Source organism: Zonotrichia albicollis, chromosome 25 (genome assembly GCF_047830755.1).
Source record: "Zonotrichia albicollis isolate bZonAlb1 chromosome 25, bZonAlb1.hap1, whole genome shotgun sequence".
Classification (NCBI taxonomy): domain Eukaryota; kingdom Metazoa; phylum Chordata; class Aves; order Passeriformes; family Passerellidae; genus Zonotrichia; species Zonotrichia albicollis.
In genome coordinates, this window is record NC_133843.1 from 4,288,226 (window position 1) to 4,312,171 (window position 23,946).

A 23,946-nucleotide genomic window follows, 5' to 3' on the forward strand; every position below is an offset into this window, starting at 1 on the left:
CATCCATCGTGGGCATTAGCTGTCTTTGACATTGTTTAAAGTGATAAAGGAGATAAAATAAACCCAGCAGCTTCCTCTATTACGCAGAAAATAAGAAGTAATAATAGACTGCAAAGCACAGAGGAGCTGAAGCTTTCTGCTGCAGATGGACACAGTCCTGAGGGAAAGGTCTCTGCCTTGCTTTGTCTTCCTTTGCTACTTAAAAAAAATGAAGGCAGCAAAATCTGTGGATAAATTAAACAAGGCAGTTACTCTCCAAACACTGAATTGCACCACCAGCCTTAATTAGATCTCACAGCCCGACTGTGAAAATTGGGGCCTTTAATTTGTGAGTTATGGTGACTTGCTGCTGTTTATTAACCTTGCATGCTCAAATTCTAGGTTTCACAGCACTGTGCATCAGCCAGCTATTCCTACTGGAGAGCTTTGCTAAAGTGGTGATTTCCAAAAATTCCTGCATCCTCAGGGAGAAATCAGCAAGCACTGGTGATATCTGTGTGATGAACATTCGCGTTGTCAGTGGTGCTGGAGACCAGACAAACCTGGGATGGGGTCCCAGCAGAATTATCAAATCCTTTTTAACCCTCCCAATGTGCCCTAGGAGATCTGCTGAAGCCATGAGCTTTCCTGGGAAGGACTCTAACCCAGCTCAAAAATCCACATTTCTCTCTGTTTCCCCCTTGAACTTGATAATTGTCCAAGAACTTCCTGTATTTGAGGCATGAAGGAATAGCACAGTAATTGCCTTAAATGCTAAATCTTGTGGGAATTCAGGCTCATACAAACAGATCATCCTTCCCCTCACTGGTGGCTGTTTCTATGTGGAGCTTAAATTGCAGTAATGAACCTGCCACCATGCTACACGCTGCTGTTTGATCAGCTCAGGGGCTCGTGGCTGTGGGAAATTGTCACCACGATATTTCCTGAAAAATCCTCTTTGCCCAGGATTTTCTCCTGGGAAGCTGAGAAGCCTTAGAGAGAAATGAAAACAATAATTATCTGATTGCTGTGTTTGCTGCTTTGGAATGTGGCTTGGACATTGTTTACCAACAGGTGAATGTTTGATTGGTTCCATGTGAATTGTTTTTAATCAATGACCAATCACAGCCAGCTGTGTCAGACTCTGAGGAGTCAGGAGCTTTCATTATCATTCTTGATATGCCTTCTGATGCATCATTTCTCTTTCTTTAGTATAGTTTCAGTATAGCATTCTATAATGTAATATAATATGATGTGATATAATATGATATAGTATAATATGATATAGTATAATATGATGCGATATAATATAATATAATATAATATAATATAATATAATATAATATAATATAATATAATATAATATAATATAATATAATATAATATAATATAATATAATATAATATAATATAATATAATATAATATAAATCAGCCTTCTGAGAATGTGGAGTCAGATTCTCATCTCTCACCTCAGCCTGGGGACCCTCACAAACAGCACAGGAAATAACTCCATACCTCCAGCTATGATATAAAATACTGTATTTAAAGGCTTCCTAGTCCTGGGGCTGCAAATCAGGGCTGAGAGGAGCCTGTGCTGCAGGCATCAATATCCACCCATGGCCAGGTTGAATGGTGCAAGGCAGCAGCAATCCAGATCTAGAGAACATAAAACCCAAAAGTTTTAGCCTGATTTCATTAGAAGTGCTGATGGATTTGAGAAAAAGGTAGAAAAGCTTTTGGGTTCACAAGCCCCTCATCAAAAGTGACAGAGATTACAAGTTCTGCGTGTGCTTGAGTGCTCTGCTGAATTAGGGCCCTGCATCAGTTCGAGGCCATTGCTCTGCAATTTCTCCCTTCATTTTGGCGCTATTTGCTCCTTTCTCCTGATGCTGAATGGGCTCAAAGAGGGTCCTGCTGGATGCAATATATGGTTATCTAGAAGAGTCTTCACACTTTAAACCATAAAGAAACAATTTCCTCTGAGTATAGGGAGTTGATTACTACCACAAGCCTTCCTAGGCAGGGGGAATAGAAAGCTTAGATGGCCTAAATCAAATGTGCTGCCTCAATTTAGTTTAATAAAATTGTCAGGACATCATTTAGTACCTCATCATTAAATATTGAAGCCTGCTTTTTAATTCAGGGGTAATGCTAAACCTGCCTCTTAGAGTTTAGTTTTGCTTTTTCTTGAGGCTATTTCAGACTCAATGCCTAAAATATGCCAGCTATTAAAGTGATAGCAGGGCAGAAATAAACTGATGGCAGGGCAGATATAAACACATAAACAAGTACAAGGAGTAAAAATGGATGGGAAGTTAAACATGAGGAAGGATGCACTCCTTGGCCCAGTCTCTGTGGCTCCTTGTTGCTTGTGATCCTGTTTAAGATGTCTTTCATAGCCCTTCTTAGGAAAAAAAAAAAACAACAAAAAATAGAGGCAGAACTCAGAATTTCTAATTCTGATAATTTTTGCTGTTTACACTTCAGCTTGGGGCTTTGTTGCCACAAAAGGTTTGGAGCTACCCCAGTAAAATCTGCTAAGTGAACAGATTATTTACTTCCTTGGGATTTTTGTCAAGTGTTAATTAAATGAAGACATATTACTGGCTTCATATTTACATCTGCCCCTGCCATTTCCATTATTGAGCCCTCCTCAATCAGCACAAGGGAGCACAGCAAACTGTTCCTCCTCTAAGCTGTGCCTGAGACACTGAGAAAGCAGGCTGGGTGTAGGCTCCCCATTGGAATATTTCCCACCTTAATCCTAAATCCAGACTCACTTTTGCACCTTACACCAACCCCAATGGTTCTGCACTGCTATCAAAGCTAGTGAAGGAAAGTTAATACATTTTCCAGATCTCTGTAAGAACTTAGTTTGCCCAATTATCTTGTCTAATTGCATTACACATTGACAGATGAATATATGACCCCCTGACATTTCAGTTTGCCACCTATAAATTTGCAGAAGAGATCCCATTCTTATTTAGTTTGTCTGATTTAGAGTTCAAGTTTCTTTGCTGAATTATGCCTTTAAAAATTAACTGTTGGTGTGCTAAATCAATTTGATTTTCCTTAGACCAAGTGGTAAAGCTCTGTAACAGCTCTGTAGGAGAAAAGGATAGGAGTTGCTTGAGCAATGAAATGATGGAAGAGAGGAAATGGGAGTTCCATGGTGGGATCCCTGGAAACAGAAACCTGCAGCCAAACCCAAACTGGAGGCTGTGCATTGAGTGACCCCATCAGCACTGGCAAGAAAAAGACCAAGAGCCTCAAGTGGAACAACTTCCATCAAGGGACTGTAGTAAAAACAATGCTTTTAATGTGTTTTCCACTTAGAAGTAACCCCCAGTTCTAAGCAGTATCTGCTCAAGTAGAAATCCCCCATTTCTTGCCAGACTGTGCTCACAACTCCTCTGCCTCCAGCACACACCTCCCAGCTGCACTTGCCCTTGTGCTGAGGGGATTGACAATGATATTTGAAGGTTTATCTCTATTTTATCCATATTTTTAGCTCAGAAAATTACCCAGAAGTGCACTTTGCTTTTATGTGCCTTTCTGCAGGTGTTGCTGGACCATCTGTAGGAGCTTTTAGCTCTAATGCTCCTCTCTGCTCCTCTCCTGGGTTGGGGCATGGCCTGGGGGTATCACTACCAGCTTCACTCTGCTGATGGTCTTAAAACAAACACATTCTGGGGTTTTGAGGATTTTGGGGAAGTTTTTTTGGGTTGGGTTTTTGTTTTTTATTCAAAAGTCCCTCTAGAGTTCTTGCTTAACCTCTTCTTCCTTTTATCCTGGATTTACAAACCCCTTCAGATTTCCAGCAATAAAATTCTGCTGCTCACCCTCTGCCTCTTCTTCCTTTATTTCAGAGGTCATGTTTGGATGGTCATTTCACACGTGATCTCTTTTCTCATCACATCTGTGGAAATAGACCTCAAATGGAGCAATCTATTGCTGTGTCCTGCTCATGCAAGGACTCTCTGGGAAATCCTGCCCACAGGGGAACAGGGTGGTAACAGCAGCCTCCACTGCCTGTAGCTCATGGGAATTTGAGACACTGAGGTGTGTCCCACCTGCATCTCCAGCCTGAAACCTTTGGGGCTGGAAGGGGCAGCATCAGTTTCTCTGGGTCTGGACTGAAGGCACTGAGACAGCAGTTCATGCTCACACTCAGGTGTTTATTATTCCTTATCAGTAAAACAGTCCCACTGCTGTGAGCTCTGCAGCTTTTCATTAGAAGGCACAAAATGGCCAACAATCTCTTGGTACAAGGGCTTTTCAGACTAAACTGTCCAATTAAGAGCTGACACCTGGATTATTTTCCCTTTTTATAACCCAATAACTGATCCCAAAGTTATTGGGATAAAAGGGAATGCGGACTTTTCTGCCCAATTACAAAATGCCACCCAAACCCATGGAGAAGCAGCATGGAGAAGAAACCCAAGACAACACCCTGTGCCCTCCATCTTGCTCCCATCTACAACATACTAAAAATCCCAAAACCTCAATTTCTCACCTACACTACTCTCTATAATCTGTTTCCCTCTTTTGTGGATTCCAGTCTATCTTGGAGTCTGGGAAACTTTCTCCATGGATGAGGGTCAGAGTCAGTGCTGCCCTGGGGGTCAGGGCACCCCAGAGCAGACACAGAAATATTCCCAGTGCTCTGGGTTTGCACAGGGCAGCCCCTGGGAGCAGCAGCCTGTGGGATCTGCACAGGCAGATCTGCAGGAAGACATCATTTCCATTTGCCTCAAGGAGATTAAGTTTGCTGCTTGCCGTGGTTTATCCTGTCAAATCGAGCTGGCTGCAGGGCTTATCAGCAAAGCACTGCAGCTGTCAGATAAAGAGGAGACTTCCCAAATTCACCAAGAGTTGTTCAGCACAACCTCGCCCACCTTCCTTCCCCCCAGCACTCCTGCAAGTCATTTTTGGAAGTGAAAAAGAGAAAACAAAGAGGTTTTTAGGCAGGTCAGAACTCTCCTTCACACCTGGCACAGCTGGATGTTCACTGATATTGGGCCAGGTGTGTTAAGTCATTTAAGCCACGATTTTTTGCCACTATTGCCTTAGAGCAATAAAGAGAGATTAGAGCAGCCCTTCTGTATCAATTCCCACCCTTCTCATCCCAAGGCAATCACCCACAAGGCCAAGAACAGCAATCTTTGTGCTTTACAGGTGGAAAACAGACAGTGAAGGGTTAAGGAGCTGGTCCAAGACCTCTCTGCCAGATGGTACCAAAGCAGGGAGGAAGGGTCAGAAGTATTTTTGGTGCATTATCCTACCAGATAATTCACATTTGGTGAAGCATCATATTGAGGGGAAGGGCTTTGGGGGTTGGAGCGTGCAAGGGGAAACTGGAGAGCAAAAATGAAATGGAAGGGGGGTAAGGAAAGTTCTCCTCGATCCACTTGGCACAAAGGGCTGGGTGCCTGGGGAGAAGCACAGGTAGCCAAGCTGCAGAATTCCCTGGGAAGGAGGGGCTGTGCTCATTATTAGGGAATAATCATCTGTTTGATTGCATTATTGATTATACTGCTTCATTATTGGGATTGTATTATTTAATTTCATCCCTTGTGTTTCCTGCTCTGTCACCACACAGTAACCAGAAGCTTGTGCTATCATTATTAACATTCCCTTCTCTTGAAAACAAAAGATTTCCCTTTTGATCAACAGTCTGTGGATCATTCAGGGAGGCAATAAAGGGATCTCCAAGGTTTTCCCCAGCTAAACCAGTCCACCCCAAACACATCCAATGTGACCCCTGACAGGACAGCTTTACCCATTATGGGTTTTCCTGCAAATACCCTCTGTCAAAATGGGAAGTTGCATCCCAAAATCTGCTACACAAAGCTTGGGTAAGTCCTTCTGCCACCCCCCTTGCAGTGCTTTGCTGCTCCAGCAGGTTTTAAACCACCCCAATTACAGGCAGACTGTGCAGATCTATCCAACAGACAAATGCAGCTTGGAGTTCACAAGCAGGAACACATTCAGGATGATGCTGCTTTTAAACTAATGGGATTTGTAGCTCTCCCAGGTCAGGGAAGAGCCAACTACTGCGATGCAGAGACAGGAGAAGCCACATTAGCCAGGGCACTGCAGGGCTTTCCATATTACAGCATTAGAATAAAAATAATGTGCTAGAAAATGCTGTTTTGCAGCAGATTGGAGTGCACAGCAATTCCTGGCATGGTGCTGGATCACAGCCCAATCCTATAACATTAATTATGCAAACACCAATGAGAGACATTTTGCTGGTTAAAGCAAAGAAAAATAATCAGATCAGTGTTGTTACAGTGTGAAGCAGCAAAACAGATCCTGTGCAAACAATTAAATTCATTTGTGCAGTCAACCTGCATGGACGTTTCTTCCAGATCTGTGAGTTCTTGTGCCAGTTTTCTCAAATGTGAGAAAACCTGGAGCTCTCACACAAGTCCATGTCAGATACATGCCAGACCTCAGCTTTTAGGGTTTTTAAAAATTGTCATAGTTTATCTGACTGGTGAGTCTCAGCCACAGAGAAAAAATAGCCAGGCACAAATGTGTGCATTGCTCTTGTCACATCTGAGAGACAAAAGCAAATTAGAACCATTTTCTCTAACAGGGTTTAGTTAAAATAGTAGCAAATTGCAAAATTCAGGCAGAAGGGAGAAAATAAAAAACTTCATGTTAAAACTAAATTTATATAAGGCCAGCTATTTAAAATAATCCAGTGGCTGAGCACACAGACACCCAGCCTGCCTTAGGTCTCAGTTAAATCAGTTTGGAGGATTGGACAACCAAGAAGGGAAAATCATAAAATCCCTGGGGAAAGACATGGGTGGGAGGCAACTCCTTGTGTGTGGGCATTTGGAGAGCTGGATGTGGTTCCATGGGGTATTGGGGTATTTGGGGAGCTAGGGGTGTCCTCATGGAGTATTTGTGGAGCTAGAAGTGGCTCCATGGGGTATTTGGGTATTTTGGGTATTTGGGTATTTTGGGCATGGCTCCATGGGATATTTGGGAAGCTGAATGTGGTTCCATGGGGTATTTGGGGAGCTAGGGGTGGTTCCATGGGGTATTTTGGTATTTGGGGAGCTAGGGGTGGCTCCATGGGGTACAGCTCTCACTGTCACCCAGGTTTCTGCCTCGGGCACCTTTTCCCCCTGTGGTGTTTTGGATTCATTATCAAACTCACATTTGAAGCCCTGTCCACTTCCATCAGCTTCATTCTGCTGCCTCTGCTTGTCAGGTTTTAATTGCTTTGTCAGACACTAATTACAGCTCTTTCACAACTCTGCTCTCTGGGCCGTTGCACCCCAGACTCAGCTTTCCTCGAGAGCCTCCAAAACCCACGGAAACATTTCCAGCCAGCTCCTCACCAGTACCTCCAGCTGTTGCTTTGTTTGGAGGTTGTTTAACAGAGCATTACTCAGGTCTCTGTCTGTGGTTTTTCTGAGGAGTGCAAGGCTGAGGTTCCTATCCCGGGATTCAGAGCCATCCTCCCTTGCCCGAGGCAGCCGAGCATTTCCCCAGCCCCTGAAGAGCCCGGCTGCCTCCTGGCCGCCCTCTCTCCTGACTCCTGCAGGGGTGCATTGTTTAAAACCTCGGTTCTTGTCCCTGCTGCACCCAGGAGGTTTCTTTCTGAGGCAGCTTGTTACCCATCTATTCTTCTCCTCGTGGACTTGGCTGTTAAGTCCTGGTTATGCACTGTTGGCAGTCACAGGAAGCCAAGGAGCTGGAAAAATCACAGAGTAGTTTGGGTTGGAGGATTCATTTCATTCCACCTCCTGCTATTCCACCTCCCCAGGGTGCTCCAAACCCCCTCCAGTCTGATCTTGGACACTTCAGGGATTGGGCAGCCACAGCTTCTCTGGGCAATGTGTGCCAGGGCCTGCCCACTCTCACAGGGAAGGATTCCTTCCCTAGACCTTATCCAAATTTATCCTCCTTAGCTTTAAGCCATTCCTCCTTGTCCTGTCACTCCAGGCCCTTGTCCCAAGTCACTTTCCAGCCCTCCTGTATCCCCTTTTAGATACTGCAAAAGGCTTTAAGTGGAACCTTCTTTTCTCCAGGCTCAGCAGTCCCACCTCTCTCAGGCTGTCAGCAGATTTTTCTGTATCCACACTGTTCACCTTTAATAATTTGAGTGGTTGTATGATGATAATGAACACAAGAGGCCACTTATTTTAGAGGGTCACCCAAAGTTTCAGAAGTTTGTCTTCACCCCCCAAGTCCTGCTCTGTTCTTTCCAAGCTCATAACAAAACCTTCCTTCACCATGTCTGCATCAGCCTTCAGCATCTGGAATGGCAGCTGGGACCTGGGTCTTTGGTATCTCTATGTATGTGTGTAAATAGTACTAAAATGAATGTTTCCACAAAAATAATTACCTCTACTTCTGGCATCCAGATCTCACATCTCTTAGAAATCCTCTGACCGTTTCTTGACTCCAGCTTTGATCCAGACATGCCAGGAATTGTTATTTCTATACTGCAACCACATTTGAGCACCAATCCTACTGAGTTCCAAGTGCCCATGTTTTAAACATGGCAAGAACAATCCTTTGCATCCAACACAATAATAAGCACTCAAGAGCTCTGCTGTCCTGCAGGAAGGTCACTTGCTGAAGAGGATGCTTGGCAGGACCAAGGGATTTTTCTTCACACGTGCTGAGGGGTGGGCACAGCACACAGCCAGGAGCACAGGGTTCAGGCAGCTGAAACACCCCAAATTATTAAGCACTGCCACCTCTCTAGGAGAAAAATGATCTGGATGCCCCAAAATGCAGCTCAAAAAAGCTCAGAGAATTCACAGAATCACTGGGTTGGAAGAGACCCTCAAGATCATCGAGTCCAGCCCAGCCCCAACACCTCAACTGAACCCTGGCACCCAGTGCCACATCCAGGCTTTGTTAAACACACCCAGGGATGGTGACTCCACCACCTCCCTGGGAATTCCCAAAATTTCTCCAAATTCACAGAATTCACAGAATCACTGGGCTGGAAGAGACCTTCAAGATCATCAAATCCAACCCAGCCCTAACACCTCAACTCAGCCAGTGCCACATCCAGGCTTTGTTAAACACACCCAGGGATGGGGACTCCACCACTTCCTTGGGCAGCCCTTCCAGAACTTTATCACTCTTTTTGTGAAGAACTTTTTCCTAATATCCAACCCATATTTCCCTTGGCACAGACAAGAACTGTGTCCTCTGGTTCTGTCAGTACCTGGAGACAGAGCCCAGCCCCAGCTGAGCTCAGGCACCTTTCAGGAGCTGTAGAGTGACAAGGTCACCCCTGAGCCTCCTTTTCTCCAGGCTGAACACCCCCAGCTCCCTCAGTGGTTCCTCACAGGGTTTGTGTTCCCAGCCCCTCTCCAGCCTCTGGACGTGCTTGAGCATCCCAATATCCTTCCCAAACTGAGGGGCCACAACTGGGCCCAACACTTTTTTATTGGCCCTGTACAGCTCTAAACTGTGCCAAGAAGACAATGATTTGAGTCTCCATGCAGCCCTCCCTGGCTCTCCAGGCCAGCTTGGGTGGATCCTGTGCCCCCCGTGCCTCCCCAGGCCGTGGCACCGTGCCCTGCCCATGCTGGCTGCCTGGCTCTGCCGAGAGGAACCATCTGCTCTGCAGCCAGGAAAAGGCACTCTCAGCTCAGATGGAGCCAGAGCTGCATCCAGACAAGCAAAAGGATTTCTGTTTCAGCCCTTTCTCTGGTGCTCACCCATAGTTTTCTCCTCTGATGTTCATTTTTTCTATGGCTAAGCAGGAATGTGCAGCCATGGTTATTATTCTGCTCAAAGCCATTTTATCTCTCACAGCCCAAAGCAATCCAGGCTATTCCCATCTCCTTACTCCCCACCATTCAAAGGACCACGTCCCCTTCTCTTTATGGCTCCCACAATGAACCTGCACAATTGTTCAGCTCTGAAAATTCATTTTTTTTCTTGAGTTTTAATGCTGCCTTATGGGTCCTTTGTTCATTGTCAAACAAGCTGCTGTCGAGCTTTACCTCTTTGTCCTCTGCTTCTGTAATTAGCAAAACTTTGTTGCCAAAGCCTCTGTTGTGTACAAAGCACCTGCATTTCATCTCATTGGAAGCAGCAGTTTCCTAGCTGGAATGCAAGCACCTGCCTCTTGAAGCACAGTAATCCCCCTAATTGGCTCCTCCTCTCCATTTTGCTTCTAAATATGCATTTTGTAGGGTAAAAAGAAGTGCTGCCACCTGCTACCACTCCTTTTTTTTTTGCATCATTCCCAGTGGATTTCTGCTACATATTTATCCAGGGCAGAGAAGCTGTTCCCCCTCCAGGTTTATTCTCCACAAGTGTCATGTAATGGGTTTCCATTCTTGCAGGAGGGACAGTTGTGGCTCCCAGAGCTGCTTCCTGAGCTGACCTGCAGCTGCTGCCACATTTGGGATTTGCAAAGCCTTTAATTATCCCCCTTTCATTGTATCAGTCCAATGCTGCCTCTAAGCACGTAATATATTATTTTAGTAGGCTGCCACAAGAGAGCTCTTGGAAATGGAATTTAATTCATGAGCTGACATAGGTGTGTGCTGTTTGTATTATAACTTACAGCTTTCTTAGCATTGGAGTGGTCTCCTGTATTTGGGATTTGCTCTTTTGTTGGCTTTCCATTAATGGTTGCAGCCCCCAGGACTGTGTGATGCAAACAAAACAAAATGTATAAGCATCTTATTTAGAAATTTCAAATACCTCACAAAAGCTTTTTAAGTGACAAGGTTTAGACTCATCAGATGTGTCCACAGGGCAAGAAGAGAAGGGAATAGAAAACAAATCTCAAGCACAAATCATTTAGCTTTAAACAAGATTTCTGTGGGATTTCGTGTCCCTTTATCATGCTAAGGTCACACATTATGCTAGCCAAGTGAAATACACAGTTATCAACCCAGTTTTTTGATAATAAAAGCTACTGGCAAGAGAGCTATCGATAATTTTGGCACCAGAACACTAATTGATATTGCTTGCAGGCACTGGCAGTCCTCACTGCTTTGGGCAATCACTTTTGCTTCAATTTAGATATTTTCCCTTCATTCTAGACAGAATGCAGAGAACATTTTAGCTAAAGAAGTGAGTTTCAAGGCAAAACATGGAACTTGTTAAGAATCATTAGCATAATTTTGAAGGATTCTTGGGCTCCTGCCTGTTCATTTTTGCATTATTTGGGGCTCAGCCATCAGCAAACTGCTGAACAAGGTGTTCACAAACGTCCTCCTCAGTGAGTCCTGCACAGGCTGGTGCACACCTGACCAGGGTGAGGAATGGAGCAGGGTGATATTGCACTGTCAAAGGTTGAGGAAAGATACTCCCCTAAATAAAAATGGATTTAGGCATGGACAGAAATCCCCATGATGCCCAAGAGAGGAATTTCTCAGAAATGTCAGTGGCTCGGTCTCCTGAAGCTTCCCCAGAAAATGTGGTTTGGCACTCACAGGCCCCTATCACTTCTCATCTCCTACATATCTTATCCAGATCTTTGCTTCCCTCCCTGCCTCCAGGAAAATACCAAATGCTTTCCAATACAGCACCTCTTGCTACTAAAAGCCATCAGGAAATCATCCCTTCATGCATACTCGAGTGCATCCCATCTGTCAATCTGTGAGAGATGCAATCCTTACTTCTTGAAAAAAATCCATTTTAAAAACCATCAGCATTTGCCAAAATCTGTTTCCCCTCATAAACAGGCTCCCTAATAAACTCCAGCCACTGAAGATCCTGGGCTAGTTCATCATCTCTTTTCCATGACCTTCATCTAACTTCAGCTCTCATACTCAAAGCAGGAGTGAGTTATTTTGATTAACGATGATTGCCTCTTTGTCAGCTCAGTAAATCAACTAAAATAAGAAACTCATACCTTGAAAGATTTAGAGGAGTTGCTGCCAAGTATTTTTATAAGGTCTTTATTCACTCTGTGCTGTGGGCTCTGCTCTCAGATGTGCCACAATAAAACCCCTTGCACTCTCAATTCCCCTCCCTCCTTCTGCAGACGTTGCATTTCCCTGTGTTTTGTGTGGAGCTGATGCATTTATACAGCTGTAGGGCTGGTTTATTTTCTGCTTTGTGCAGAGTCATCACTGATCATGTACACCATGTAAGCACAGCAGGAAGATTTGGGGTGGATCATAACTCTGGCTGTGTCAGGAGGGGTTTTGTTCACAGCAGCTGGAGCCTTGGCAGGCTAGGGAAAAGTGCTGGAAAGTTCCCAGGGGAGGAGCACCTCAGTCCATCCCAGTCTGACAGGCAAGGGGTAATGGCTGTAATCTGGTAGGGAATAGGTTTGGATTAAAAATCAGGAAGAAATCCTTCCCTGTGAGGGTGAGGAGACCCTGACCTAGGTTGCACAGAGAAGCTGTGGCTGCCCCATCCCTGGAAGTGTCCAAGGCCTGTTTGGAACAACCTGGGATGGTGGAAGGGCAGAAGGGTTGAAACATGATGGTCTTCAAGATCCTTTCTGTCCCCAGCCCCTGTGTCAGGGCCTGACCTCTCTCATAGGGAAGAATTTCTTCCTTATATCTGATCTAACATCCCTCTTGTTCTAAACTTCTCTTTCCAGTGCCCTGCCAGCAGCTGGAAGCTGTCAAAGAGGGAGGAGTGGGACAGGTTGATCCTAAAGATTTTTTTCCAGCCTAAAGGATTCCATAATTTTGTGATGGACATGGCCAGGCCTGTGGCAGTGGTGGCCTTGCAGCCCTGCACGTGTGTTAAGGATGAGATTTCCCCCCATCATTTTGGGAACAAGCTGAAACAGAGACACCTTTGATGCCTTTGACCCTGGAGATCCAACATGTCACAGGTCAGGAGAGCACAGGCAGAGGATCAAACCATCAGCCTGTGCTGATGACAGCCTGGAAAAGCACCTTGTTCCTTCCTGGCCTCCTTGAAATAGGGTGTGAGGATGGGGATCAGGAGGGTTTGACATGGAAAAGGGACAGCAAGGTGCAGAAGAGAAGAAAAGCCTCCTAAAGATGAGTTTCTGTCCATGGCAACCCATCAGCTCTAACACCAAGGGCACAAGAGAAAGAAGTTTTCAGCAAAGCAGTGACACTGAGGGCAGGGTCTGCACCTTAAATGTGGCTCAGATAGAGCTGAGCATTCATTGCCATGGATTTCACGCTGTCTTTCAACAGGCAGCAGTACAAAATGAAGCCCCTGTGCTCTGTAAAAGCAATGCCAGACACAAATAACTGTTTTCATGGAAAATCTTGGTGGCTTGTGCCAATATAAGCCGAGCAGTAGCCACAGATGTTAGTTAAGGACATCTTAGTGTTGTGTTCACTGTGCATTCTGCAGCCTAATTACACTGCCTTCATTATTAATAATGTACAAACTGAGTAGTGATAGATTGAGACAGTTTTCATTATTTTACTGTAGGTCTTTTACAATATAAGTCAAAAGCAGGAGGATAAAAAGAAAAATAAAAAGCCTGAGATGAGCAGAGATTGTTGTGAGCACAAAAATGAGAGATAAAATATTTCTGAAAAACAGACATTCCTCTCACTGCCATTATTGCAAAAATGATGGAGACTGACATCATTTGGAAGGGAAAGGGAAACAATCAGGGAATATTAATTGGGGCACACATCATGCAGTGATTCTGAATTCCTGAATGGAGAAAGACAGAGAGGGAAAAGTTGCTGTATTCTTAGAGCCCCTGGCTGTCTGTGGGCAGAAAGGGAAGGCTGTGCTTGAAAGAGGAGCCAGAGTTCCCCTGGAGTCAGCTGGAGCCCGTGTTCAAAGGGGGCAGCACTTCAGCTTTTGGGGTATGTGCTGTGTGCTTGTAGTTTTTTCTTTCTTTATTTTTTTTTTAAGCTGAAAAATGAAGATGTCATGACTTCCCCCAGGCTACCTAACCTGGCTTCACAGCTCACTCCTAGTACAAAAGTACTGGTTCTGCCTGTTAACCTGGCTGCTAGAATATTATAAAACATATCAGGGTCCTAGAATAAATATCTTTTTAAACCACTGCAGAAAAAAAAAAAACCCAGATATTGGAAAAGTAATTCAAAAAGTCAATCTTACTTCTTTGGCTTTCACACAGTAGAGATACTCTCCCTATAGCCATTTCTGTGCAGATTTCTCAGGCATAAGTAAGCATTAACCACTAATTTGCAGTGTGAAAAGTATTATTGTAAGGAGAAACAAGGAAGATGGCCAGTGGGCCTGAGTAAATCACACGCTACTTGTATGAGCTTATCCTTATTTTTTGGGTGTTAAGGAACAGCAGCAAGAAATCCTGCTGAGTGCTGCAGACTCCCTCAGCTCCTCCAAACCATCCCTTCCCAAACCCAGCTGAGGTGAGGGAACAGGGCAGGAGCTGCAGTGGTGGTAACACAAGGGGCTGCATCATTTCTTATCTTCCTTGATCCCTTCATGGTCTTGCTTATAAAAGCACCTTTGGCAACTGGAGGATGTTGGATGCACCCTGAAGGCAAGAGGGATAATTTTTCAAGTGGTTTGCACAGATCCCTTTTATACAGGATATTTATACACTTATCATATGGGAGGGGAACTGAAAGGAATCAGGCTCCTAAAGCCCTCGGGCTGCTCTTCCTGGGAAGTGGTTGTGGAGTGATCCAGCTCTTCTTCAACATCTCCCCCATGTGGCACCAGCAACGCTCACAGCACTCGAATCTCTTCCAGCCTGGAAGAAGAAGCTGCTCCTAAATGGGGAACATTTTGCTGTAAATCCACTCCTCACTGGCCACCAGCTTTCTCATGGTGTTGATTCTCGTGGTCCTTTGTCCTGGCTCCATCCCACACATCATTCCAAGGTTCAGTGCTTTCCCCCTCCACAGAAATAATCTTTAAAAGATCAGGCAATTTCTTTATGTGAGGTCTTTATTTACTTGGGATGTATATTTAGAGCCTCTCCATTTAGGAGGGTGAGTGCTGTGGGCTTGAAATCTAATAAAAGTGTAAGTTGGGTAAACGAGCAGCAAATTATTGGATTTGCCATAAAAGCCAGTCTCCACATGCTGGAGTGGAGGTTAAATACAGAGAGCAGCTCAAAAACTATCAACAAAATAATTAAATCTATATATCAAAAGAAAAAAAATCATGGTTTCCTTATGATGAGAATTTTCCTGTAACATTTAACTCAGAGAAAGGGTGGCTAATTCCATTTATGTTAATATTAAACCAGCATACTTTTGCTTTTAGCTTAATCACTAAGCAACTAAGTTAGCAGAAGAATGCAGGTTATCCAGCAGTTATCCCACAAACACGTCTGGGGCTGAATTCTGACATTGCACCATTAAAATCCATGGAGATTTTCCCAAGAGACCCATGACAGGAATGCTGAGGATATAAAAACTGACATATGATTACTTGTTAATTGGTCCCAATCCCATTCGTAGCTCCAGTCCCATTCAAAGCCTTTTAATTCATGGAAGAGTTGGGCAGGAATGATAGCACCAATTATTGCTAAGAGGTACCAAGGTGCATTACTTGATATTTATTATTAACAGCATCTTTTAAAGCAATTTTCATCCTAAGGATCTCAAAGCTTTTACACATTAATGAATGAAGAGCCTCACACGATCGCTGTGAAGTAGACAAATATTATTCCCAGCTCACAGATAAATGAGGAAGATGGGAATTAAATTACATCCTTACATTTGTGGATAAAAGACAACTTTTCCCTGAAGGAAGAAGAGATCTGAGGTGGTGTCAGGGTCTTGCAACCAGTGAATTCATCTCCTGGCTGGGAAAAATTGGAGTCCAGAGAAAATCCATGGTTTGCCAAAACTCAGTGCAAATGGAATCGAATGGAATGCATTTGGCATGGATGCCTTCCTAGGAAGGAGCTAAGCCCACAGCCTAGAAGGAGTTAAAGTACAAAGGATTACTACATCTGGACAAGATCTGTTGCCAGGGTTAACTCACAGGGCTGTTTGGAATATTTCTGCAGGAATAGCAGCCCAGCACTCACTTTCAAAAACCAGCTCTCCCATTTGAATTTGTTTTCCAAAACAAGACAGCTTTTGCTTACAAAATTAGCTCCCTACCCAGCATCTGAGGCAGGGATCTGGAGAAACAGCTTAATTTTTATCAAGCAAGTGCTTAAAGCAACTGTTGATATATGGGGAGAGAACGCAAACACTCGCTGTGTCTCGCAGCGCCATTAAATATTTATTGGTTTTTCTGAGACAAAAATACAAATGTACTTGGCTGGCTCCCACCTCCTGCTGGGCTCAGCCTGGTGACCCCTGAGCTCACAGGTTGGAGGGGAAGTTTGCAGCTGAGTCAGGTGGAGGATTTGCTTTGGGATGGAGCTCTCGGGCTTCCCAGTGGCTTGGTCCAGCACCGTGGTGCAGCTGCAGCTCACTTTGGGCTGAGGTGAGGGGCTTTAGCTCATTTCTTAACTAGAAATGGAGCAGGCAGGAGAAAACACACTGAGGGAAGAGAACACATTTTCCTGAGTCTTCACATCTTGTGCTTCTCAAGCACTGAGTGAGGCTAACTGGGATTTTCTGTCTCATTTGCTGGCTGCACAATTGGGGTTTTTTCCTGTTATTAACTGAAAAATCTGCATTGCTGATAAACTGCTGTGATAGCAAATCCTTTCTGGTCTCCCCTAATTGCTTCTTCTACATTTATGAAGATACTCATCGTTTCTCTCTCGTGAACTTCAATTAAAGCTTTGCACACACGCTCTGCTCATGAATACACATTGAGTTCTAAGTGAGAAAAAATTGTCACCTCTCCTTCAGTGCTCAACAGGACTCTGCAAATAAAACACTCTGTCCTGGGCCACCTGCTAAGAGGTGTGAGGGCCTTCTGTGAAGGTGTCACAGAAACTGGAATTTTGGAGTTACCTGGGCTTTTTCGGACTTTTCTCTGATACACCCTGACTTGAATTGAAGCTGTTCTCCAAGCCAAACCAGCTCATGGGTTGTGCAGGCTGAGATAAATGAACACCAAGATATGTGAACATCTATTTGCAGCTGCATTTTTATATTATTTCATAACAGAATTTGCATCATTTCCCTTTCTGCAGCCCTCGAAACACATTGGTGTGGCAAGGACGCTTTCAGAACTCCAATAATTTCAGTTTATTGAAACCCAGAGGAAATCCTCCTTCCCCTGTTCTTCCTGTTGATACTGATAGGACCCACTCGTGTGAAAACAAAGGTCATGGGGCATTGCTCCTGAAGCTCTGCTAAAAGTCTGAAAAACAGATGGTGAGAAGCATTTAAGCAACAAACAAAATATTGCAACAACATGGCTGGTTTTATCCAACAGCCCTCTGTAGAAAATGAGAACTATTTTTAAAGGTCAGCTGGGGAAACAGCACTGCTCTGCCTCCAGTTCTGCAGCAATTACTGTGGCTGTCTCCACACCAGCCTGCTCAGGAAGGCAACAGGGACCACTGGAGAAAAGACTGTAATGTAAAAGGGCTGAGAAATTATTATCTTGTCTGGTTAGAAATGGAGGGTAATGCAAAAAAACAAAGCCCAACAGGTGGTGGGATGTTGAATGGCTACATGCAAGTCATGCCAAGCTGGTTTTCCTTTTTTCCAAAATCTCTCACCTTAAATGATTTATTTACAGGGTATCAGTGTCGGGCTTAAAAGGCTTAAGGCGGTGACAACTCAAATACTCAGATATTTTCCAAAGGAAAACAAAGCAATATCCTCTGTCCAAACTGGCATTAACTTCATCTGCAGACCTGTCCTGGCAGACACCTGCTAAGGTTTGTCCCATGAGTCAGTGAGGATTGGAGCTGTTTGATTCAGAGTAAAGGAAAAAACAACCAAACAACCAAAAAACCACACCAAGCAAAAAAAAAGTGTCAAAACCAGATTTTAAAGAAAAAAATACTTCTAAATGTAAATGGAAGTGTTCTTTCCTCTAGGATTTTTGGGCAATGAGAACACTAACAAATAAGGTTAGAAGCATCTCCAGGTTGATTTTCTGTCTTTACCTAAGAAAGAAATGAACTCCCCAGCAGAGAAGCAGTTGAATATCTCAGTGCCCTCACACTCCCATGCCTGGGCACCAATTGCAATCCAAGTGAATCTAAGCCAGATGTCCCACAAGGCTGATCCTGTTCTTTAGTTATTATTTGTGCTATGATCTCATTCAAAAAGTTCAATGCAAACCCAAAGATGGTTTTGATGTCTTTTCATTCCTTCCAGAACAACACCTGAGGATAATCACAGCACTGCTGGGAAAGGCACTGAAGGTATTTCTCCCAAAGAACTTCAAATCTACTTGAAGTCAATTAAGCACTCCATGGAAGGAGCTAAATGGACTGAACTTCCTGAAAGCTTGGCTTTTGAGGGCAGGCATCCAGCAAAATGTCATGTGCTCCTTCATATAAGAGACCATTACCCTTCATCTAGGGCTGGTGCCTGGGTGCACCTTTTCTGTTAATTAGACAAATTCCTCTGGAAACAGCTGGATTAGAGCTGGTGCCCATGACTCAGCCCTTGGCTGGTGTATACCTTCTGCTCCACACCAATCCAGCCTCTCACAATTGCAATTAGAAACAGAAACTCAAGCAAAACAAATCAAAAAGCAATTTAGGCAAAGCCAGGGGGTGATTTAAAGTTTGAAGGTGTAATGGATTCATGTCACGTGTGTCTCAGAAGCAATAAATCCTGCTTAGGGAAATGTCTGAGGAAAAAACACTGCTAGGCTATAAAATTCCACCTCTGAGGATTATAAAACAACAGGCACAGAGCAAACATCCTTCCTGAGCATAATAGGAGTGTCAGAAATGATTGACAGCAGTGACAATCTATCAGAGGCTGCCGTGTCCCTGCCACAGCGCTGTGCACGGGGCTGGCTGGCAGCTGGGGAATTGTTTATTCACTCCAGCACCAGGCAGAGGATGGGACATGGCAGGGGAATAAATGCACCTTTCCTCTCCACCTGCTTGTATGCCCCTGTTCTTCTAAAGTTCCTCTAAACCTTCTGATGTTTAGGTTTTCATAACAGAGCTTCTCATGCACTTTTCATGTAAATAATGACTGTTTTGCATTCCTTTCTAGAAGAAAAAAGAATTAATAGACTGTTGGTTTAACCAGTGTGGTTGGAGAGGTGGCAATTTCATTCTCCAATCCATGGTCACTTTTGGAATTCTATCAATATTGAAGTCCAGAAATAAACGTGGCTTTTTTGCCTTGGACACTTCAGCTTGTGAGTGTCGTTCAGTATTGCAACACCCCAGCATTATCTCAGCACACCTTTGTCATATTTTCTGGAAAACCTCTTTGCCCAGGATTCTTCTCCTGGGAAGCTGAGAAGCCTCAGAGAAAAAGGAAAATAATAATAATCTCATTTGCTTTTCCTGTGTTGTGCTCATGTGGAATGTGTTTGGAGATTGTTTACCCACAGGTGATTGTTTCATTGCATTCTGCTGTGAGTTGTTTTCACTCTTTGGCCAATCAGGGCTAAGCTGTGTCAAGACTTTGGAAAGAGTCACAAATTTTTCATTATTATCTTTTCAGCCTTCTGTAAGTGTCCTTTCTGTATTCTTTAGTATAGTTTAGTATAGTATCCTTCAATATAATATAGTATCATAAAATAATAAATTACCCTTCTGAGAACATGGAGTCAGATTCATCATTCCTTCCTCCATCTGGGAACCCCACAAATACAACACACCTTTTAATTCAGGCAGCACAATTCCCATTCCTGGAGCCCTCCCCCTGCCAGGTGGGCACAGATGGGCACAGACAGGGTGACCCAGGGAGGGAAGGTGATGTCAGGAATGTGCTGCACCCCTGGGACACCCTGGCACAGAGCCCCAGCCCTCACAGCAGGGAGGGAGATGCTGCTTTTTTCCCAGAGCTGTCAGCCAGCTCTGTGACCTGGGAAATCCTATCCAGGGTGTGGAAGGGATGGAGAGCACCGGGGTCAAGAGATCCTGCAGATTGTAATGACTTCCATTAAATCACTGTCTTCCCTGGGCTGGATTTGAGCTGACAGCCTATTGCTGAGAGACTCCACACAGCTTATTACCTCTCCCTGCGTGCAGTTTAACACTGCTGACAGGGCTGATGGATCAGCAGCCCCTCAGCCAGCCCAGACCACAGCTGCCAGCGCCATCCTCCCCCCAGTGCCACCTCATCTGCCACCTGTGCCATTTCTCCCCTCAGTGCCACCTCATCTGCCACCCTTGTCATCCTCCCCCCAGTGGCACCTCATCTGCCACCCGTGCCATTTCTCCCCTCAGTGCCACCTCATCTGCCACCCTTGCCATTTCTCTATCAGGAGGAGTGCAAAATATGCCCCATTTTCCACGGAGAAAACCCATTTGCACGTGGGAGTTGAGGAGAATTTTTTCCCCATTCAACAGCTGTTTCTCCATGCTGTGATTACCAAGAAGTGACCTCTCATTTCCCCTGTAAAGCCACTGTCACTTCTGTCACAGTTGCTTGTACATGACTACCACAAAAGTGGGGCATTAAAATCAGTGAAAAGGGGAGTAAATTGAGAAAACAGATGGGCAAAAGAGACTCTTTCAAGAACCCAAGGGAGAAATAAATATGGCCTAATATCTATAGGGATTGGGCTGATGCTTAGGGGCACAGAGTGGACATTTTAACAATCAGAAAATCCAGCTGTGGAACCCCAGGCTGGTGCCTCTGTGCTTTGGTTCCTCTGCTCCACGCTGATGAGCATCCTTGTCCTTTGTGCTCCCAGTGACACCTCGCTGGGAGGGCAGGGACCTGTCCCTTCACAGGCAGATGCACATGGCCCCAGCACAGGCTCCTCTAAAAGCCCTCACAGTGTTCTCCAGAGTGGAAAGCTCAGTGTGTTGCTTCAGTGATTCATCTTAAGCCAAAAAAATGACTCAAGATCAAAGTCAGACCCATGGTGGACCCAAAACCTTTGTTTCAGCAACATCTCCTGGTGTGTGTCCAAGCAGAGCTCCAAAATTGTGTCCAATTTCTCTGCAAGGCAGAAGGGCAGCAGGCACAAAGCATCACCCCCACATCATCCCTGCCTTTCCAAAGCAGATTAATAATGGCAGAGAAGAGAGAAATGCCCATTAGCTGTCCCCTCTGAGCAGCCACTCCTGCTGGCTTACCAGTCCAGCTGATTTCTAGCCAAAATATCAAACTGGATGTTCTCTCCTCAAATTATCCAGCAGTCAAAATCAGGTCCATGGCAAGAGTCAAAGTGCCAAGCACTGGATTTTAGTTTATCTTTGTACAGAGCCCTGCACAAACAAACTTTCCATAAAATAACGAGAAGGGAAAGGGAAAGGGAAAGGGAAAGGGAAAGGGAAAGGGAAAGGGAAAGGGAAAGGGAAAGGGAAAGGGAAAGGGAAAGGGAAAGGGAAAGGGAAAGGGAAAGGAAAGGAAATAATTGCACTGGTAATATTTTTACCTGCTGTATGATTAGAGCCACAGGGCACTCTGCAGTCAGGGTTAGCACATATTTATATTCACACACTGGCAGGGATATTCCTGCTGATATTCCTGCCAGACTCATGTTTCTTTCATTCCTCAGAGGATTTATTTTATTGGATTTTTTTACTGGATGTTATCACCTGTTTACTTCGATCCTTCTGCTCACCACTACCACTTCCCACCTTGTCATTCTTCCAACTTGAAAATCCCAGGCAAGAAAACATCCTGTCCTTTCTGGGAAGGGATCCAGGCACATCATGAGGATACAGGAGCACTTGACATTTCCCTATTGTTCTTAGCATTTCCTAATCAGTCTCTCTATCACAGGCACCAATTAATATGCATTCAGGACAGCTGATAAGTAGGAAAGCAATTCTTGGGTGCTAAAAATAGAATTCCTGCACAAGAGGATTATCAATAGGTACATTTTTTGCCCCATATTTATTTTTATCTGCTTGCCCTGATGCCTGACTCCCCAGAGGAATTTCAAATATCTGGGACTTGGAGCAACCTGGTCTAGTGGAAAGTGTCCCTGCCCAGGATAGGGGGTGACATGGGATGAGATTTGAGGTCTCTTTTAACCCAAACTTTCGGCCCAAAATTTCAAGCTGGGTGTTTTCTCCTGAAATTATCCACCAGTCACAATCAGGTCCATGCCAGGAGAAGGGAGTAAAAGGGCCAAGCACTGGATTTCAGCTTATCTCTGTCCAGAGGCTCACACTGGGAGGATTCCATGGATTTCCATGGATTCTGTGATTTTATTCCTACCTGCAGAGGAATCTGTGGGATCTATTCCCACTGTGGGAGCAGATCCAAAAGCACAATCTCACCCCTTGTGTTCCCCGTGACACTTCAGCAGCATTAACTCTGGTGGTTTGGGGGAAATGGAGGGGACTTGGTTACAGATGTGCCAAGGTGAGATCAGCACCATCCCCACAGAAATGGAACCCTGAGCACAACAGGGAGGGTTTGCTCCCTGTGCTCTCCACAGCTCCAAACCTGGACTGGCTCCTGGTGCAAACACACAATATTAAAATTAATGTGCTGTTAACAGCAGGGATCCCCAGGCCAATCCCCATGGGCAACAGGATCCCTGCCAGCCAAAGTCAGCAGGACCAGAGGCTTTGAAAGTGAGGAGGAGGAGGAGGAGGAGGAGGACGAGGAGGAGAAGGAGAAAGAAGAGAAGAGAAGAGAAGAGAAGAGAAGAGAAGAGAAGAGAAGAGAAGAGAAGAGAAGAGAAGAGAAGAGAAGAGAAGAGAAGAGAAGAGAAGAGAAGAGAAGAGAAGAGAAGAGAAGAGAAGAGAAGAGAAGAGAGAAGAGAAGAGAAGAGAAGCACCAGATTCCACGTGAGAGAACATGAATCAGAACAGGCCATCCCCAGTCCTGGAGAGCTCAGAAGATCCCAGGAAAACCTCAGGCTCCTTTTCCTGATTTTAGAGTAGAAGGGAGAGGAGACCACCCCATTTCAAAAGAGCCCTCTGACAGAAGCTGTAATTTTCCATCCAGGCTTTGCAAATAAAGACCAAAAGGCAATATAACAAGATAAATATAATTAATATTTCAAAGGGTGCTTTTTGTAGGTTGAAGGAAAGACTGCAACATAGCAAAGCTACAGAGAAAGAGATTTTTTTGTTGAAGCAACAAAGGCACAAAGAAACATCTGCACATAATTTCATGACTTTTAACTGGCATTTTAGAGCTTGGCTACACCAACAGCTCAGTTGTCTGGCACTTCTAAATCTGGCATTGAGCACAGATGCTTAGTGGACGGATGATTTTCTTTTGGTAGTGCTGATGCTGGATTCCCATCAATGGGGTTATTGCTGTATTCCCATCAATGGGTACATTGCTGCATTTTCTCCTGAAATTAAGAGCCATTTTCAACCCTGAATCTGAGGCTCAGCCCCAGCACAGGCTGAACACTGAGATGTTCTTCCCACAGCTGCAGATTTCAGAAGCCAAAATCAGTTTTAAAGAATCAGCAATTAATGTTCTCCACTGCTAAAAGTGCACATAAAAATGTCATATCCCTCCAGATGTGTGCAATGTGCCTTCCTCACATCCTAACACACATTTGTGTGTTGATTTCCTACCTGTGCATCCATCAGGAGGTGCCTCATCAGCCTCATGGCACTTTTCAGAGACTCCTTCTCACTGGGCAAAAAGGCATCTTCATCCTCATCCAGGGTTTTTGACTTGCTGACAATGAAGTGGGAGATCTGGTCATTCAGGGAATGCAGTGATTCAACAGCTGTGGAGACACCAGAGGGAAAGCAAGAAACAGGAATTAAATCATGCTGGAGGAGGCCGACATAATTTTTTCAGTTTGAGATGAGTGTGGTTTGCTCTGGAAAGGTGGAGCTGGAAATAATTGATCCCCATTTCCTCCCCTGGACTCTCCTGAGAGGACCAGCAAAGGCATCATACAGACACAGGGATGAGGCCCTGAGCAACCTGGTCCTGCTCATGGCAGGGTGGCTGGGAATGAGGTTGTATTGAAGGATTCTGCCAACCCAAATCATTCCAGGATTCTATGATTATGTTTCTAATCTCAAGTAACAAGTCATGGCTAAAGTGAAAATAAGAACA

At 44.6% G+C, this 23,946-nt stretch overlaps 1 protein-coding gene across 1 annotated transcript in view; it reads right to left on the reverse strand.

The window, feature by feature from the left end:
- KAZN (kazrin, periplakin interacting protein) overlaps positions 1-23,946 on the reverse strand; it is a 217,968-nt gene that overhangs the window by 139,200 nt on the left and 54,822 nt on the right. Inside the window, exon 2 of the mRNA XM_074558704.1 lies at positions 23,451-23,608. Coding sequence (XP_074414805.1) covers positions 23,451-23,608 — 158 coding nt within the window. The remainder of the gene's footprint in view (positions 1-23,450; positions 23,609-23,946) is intronic.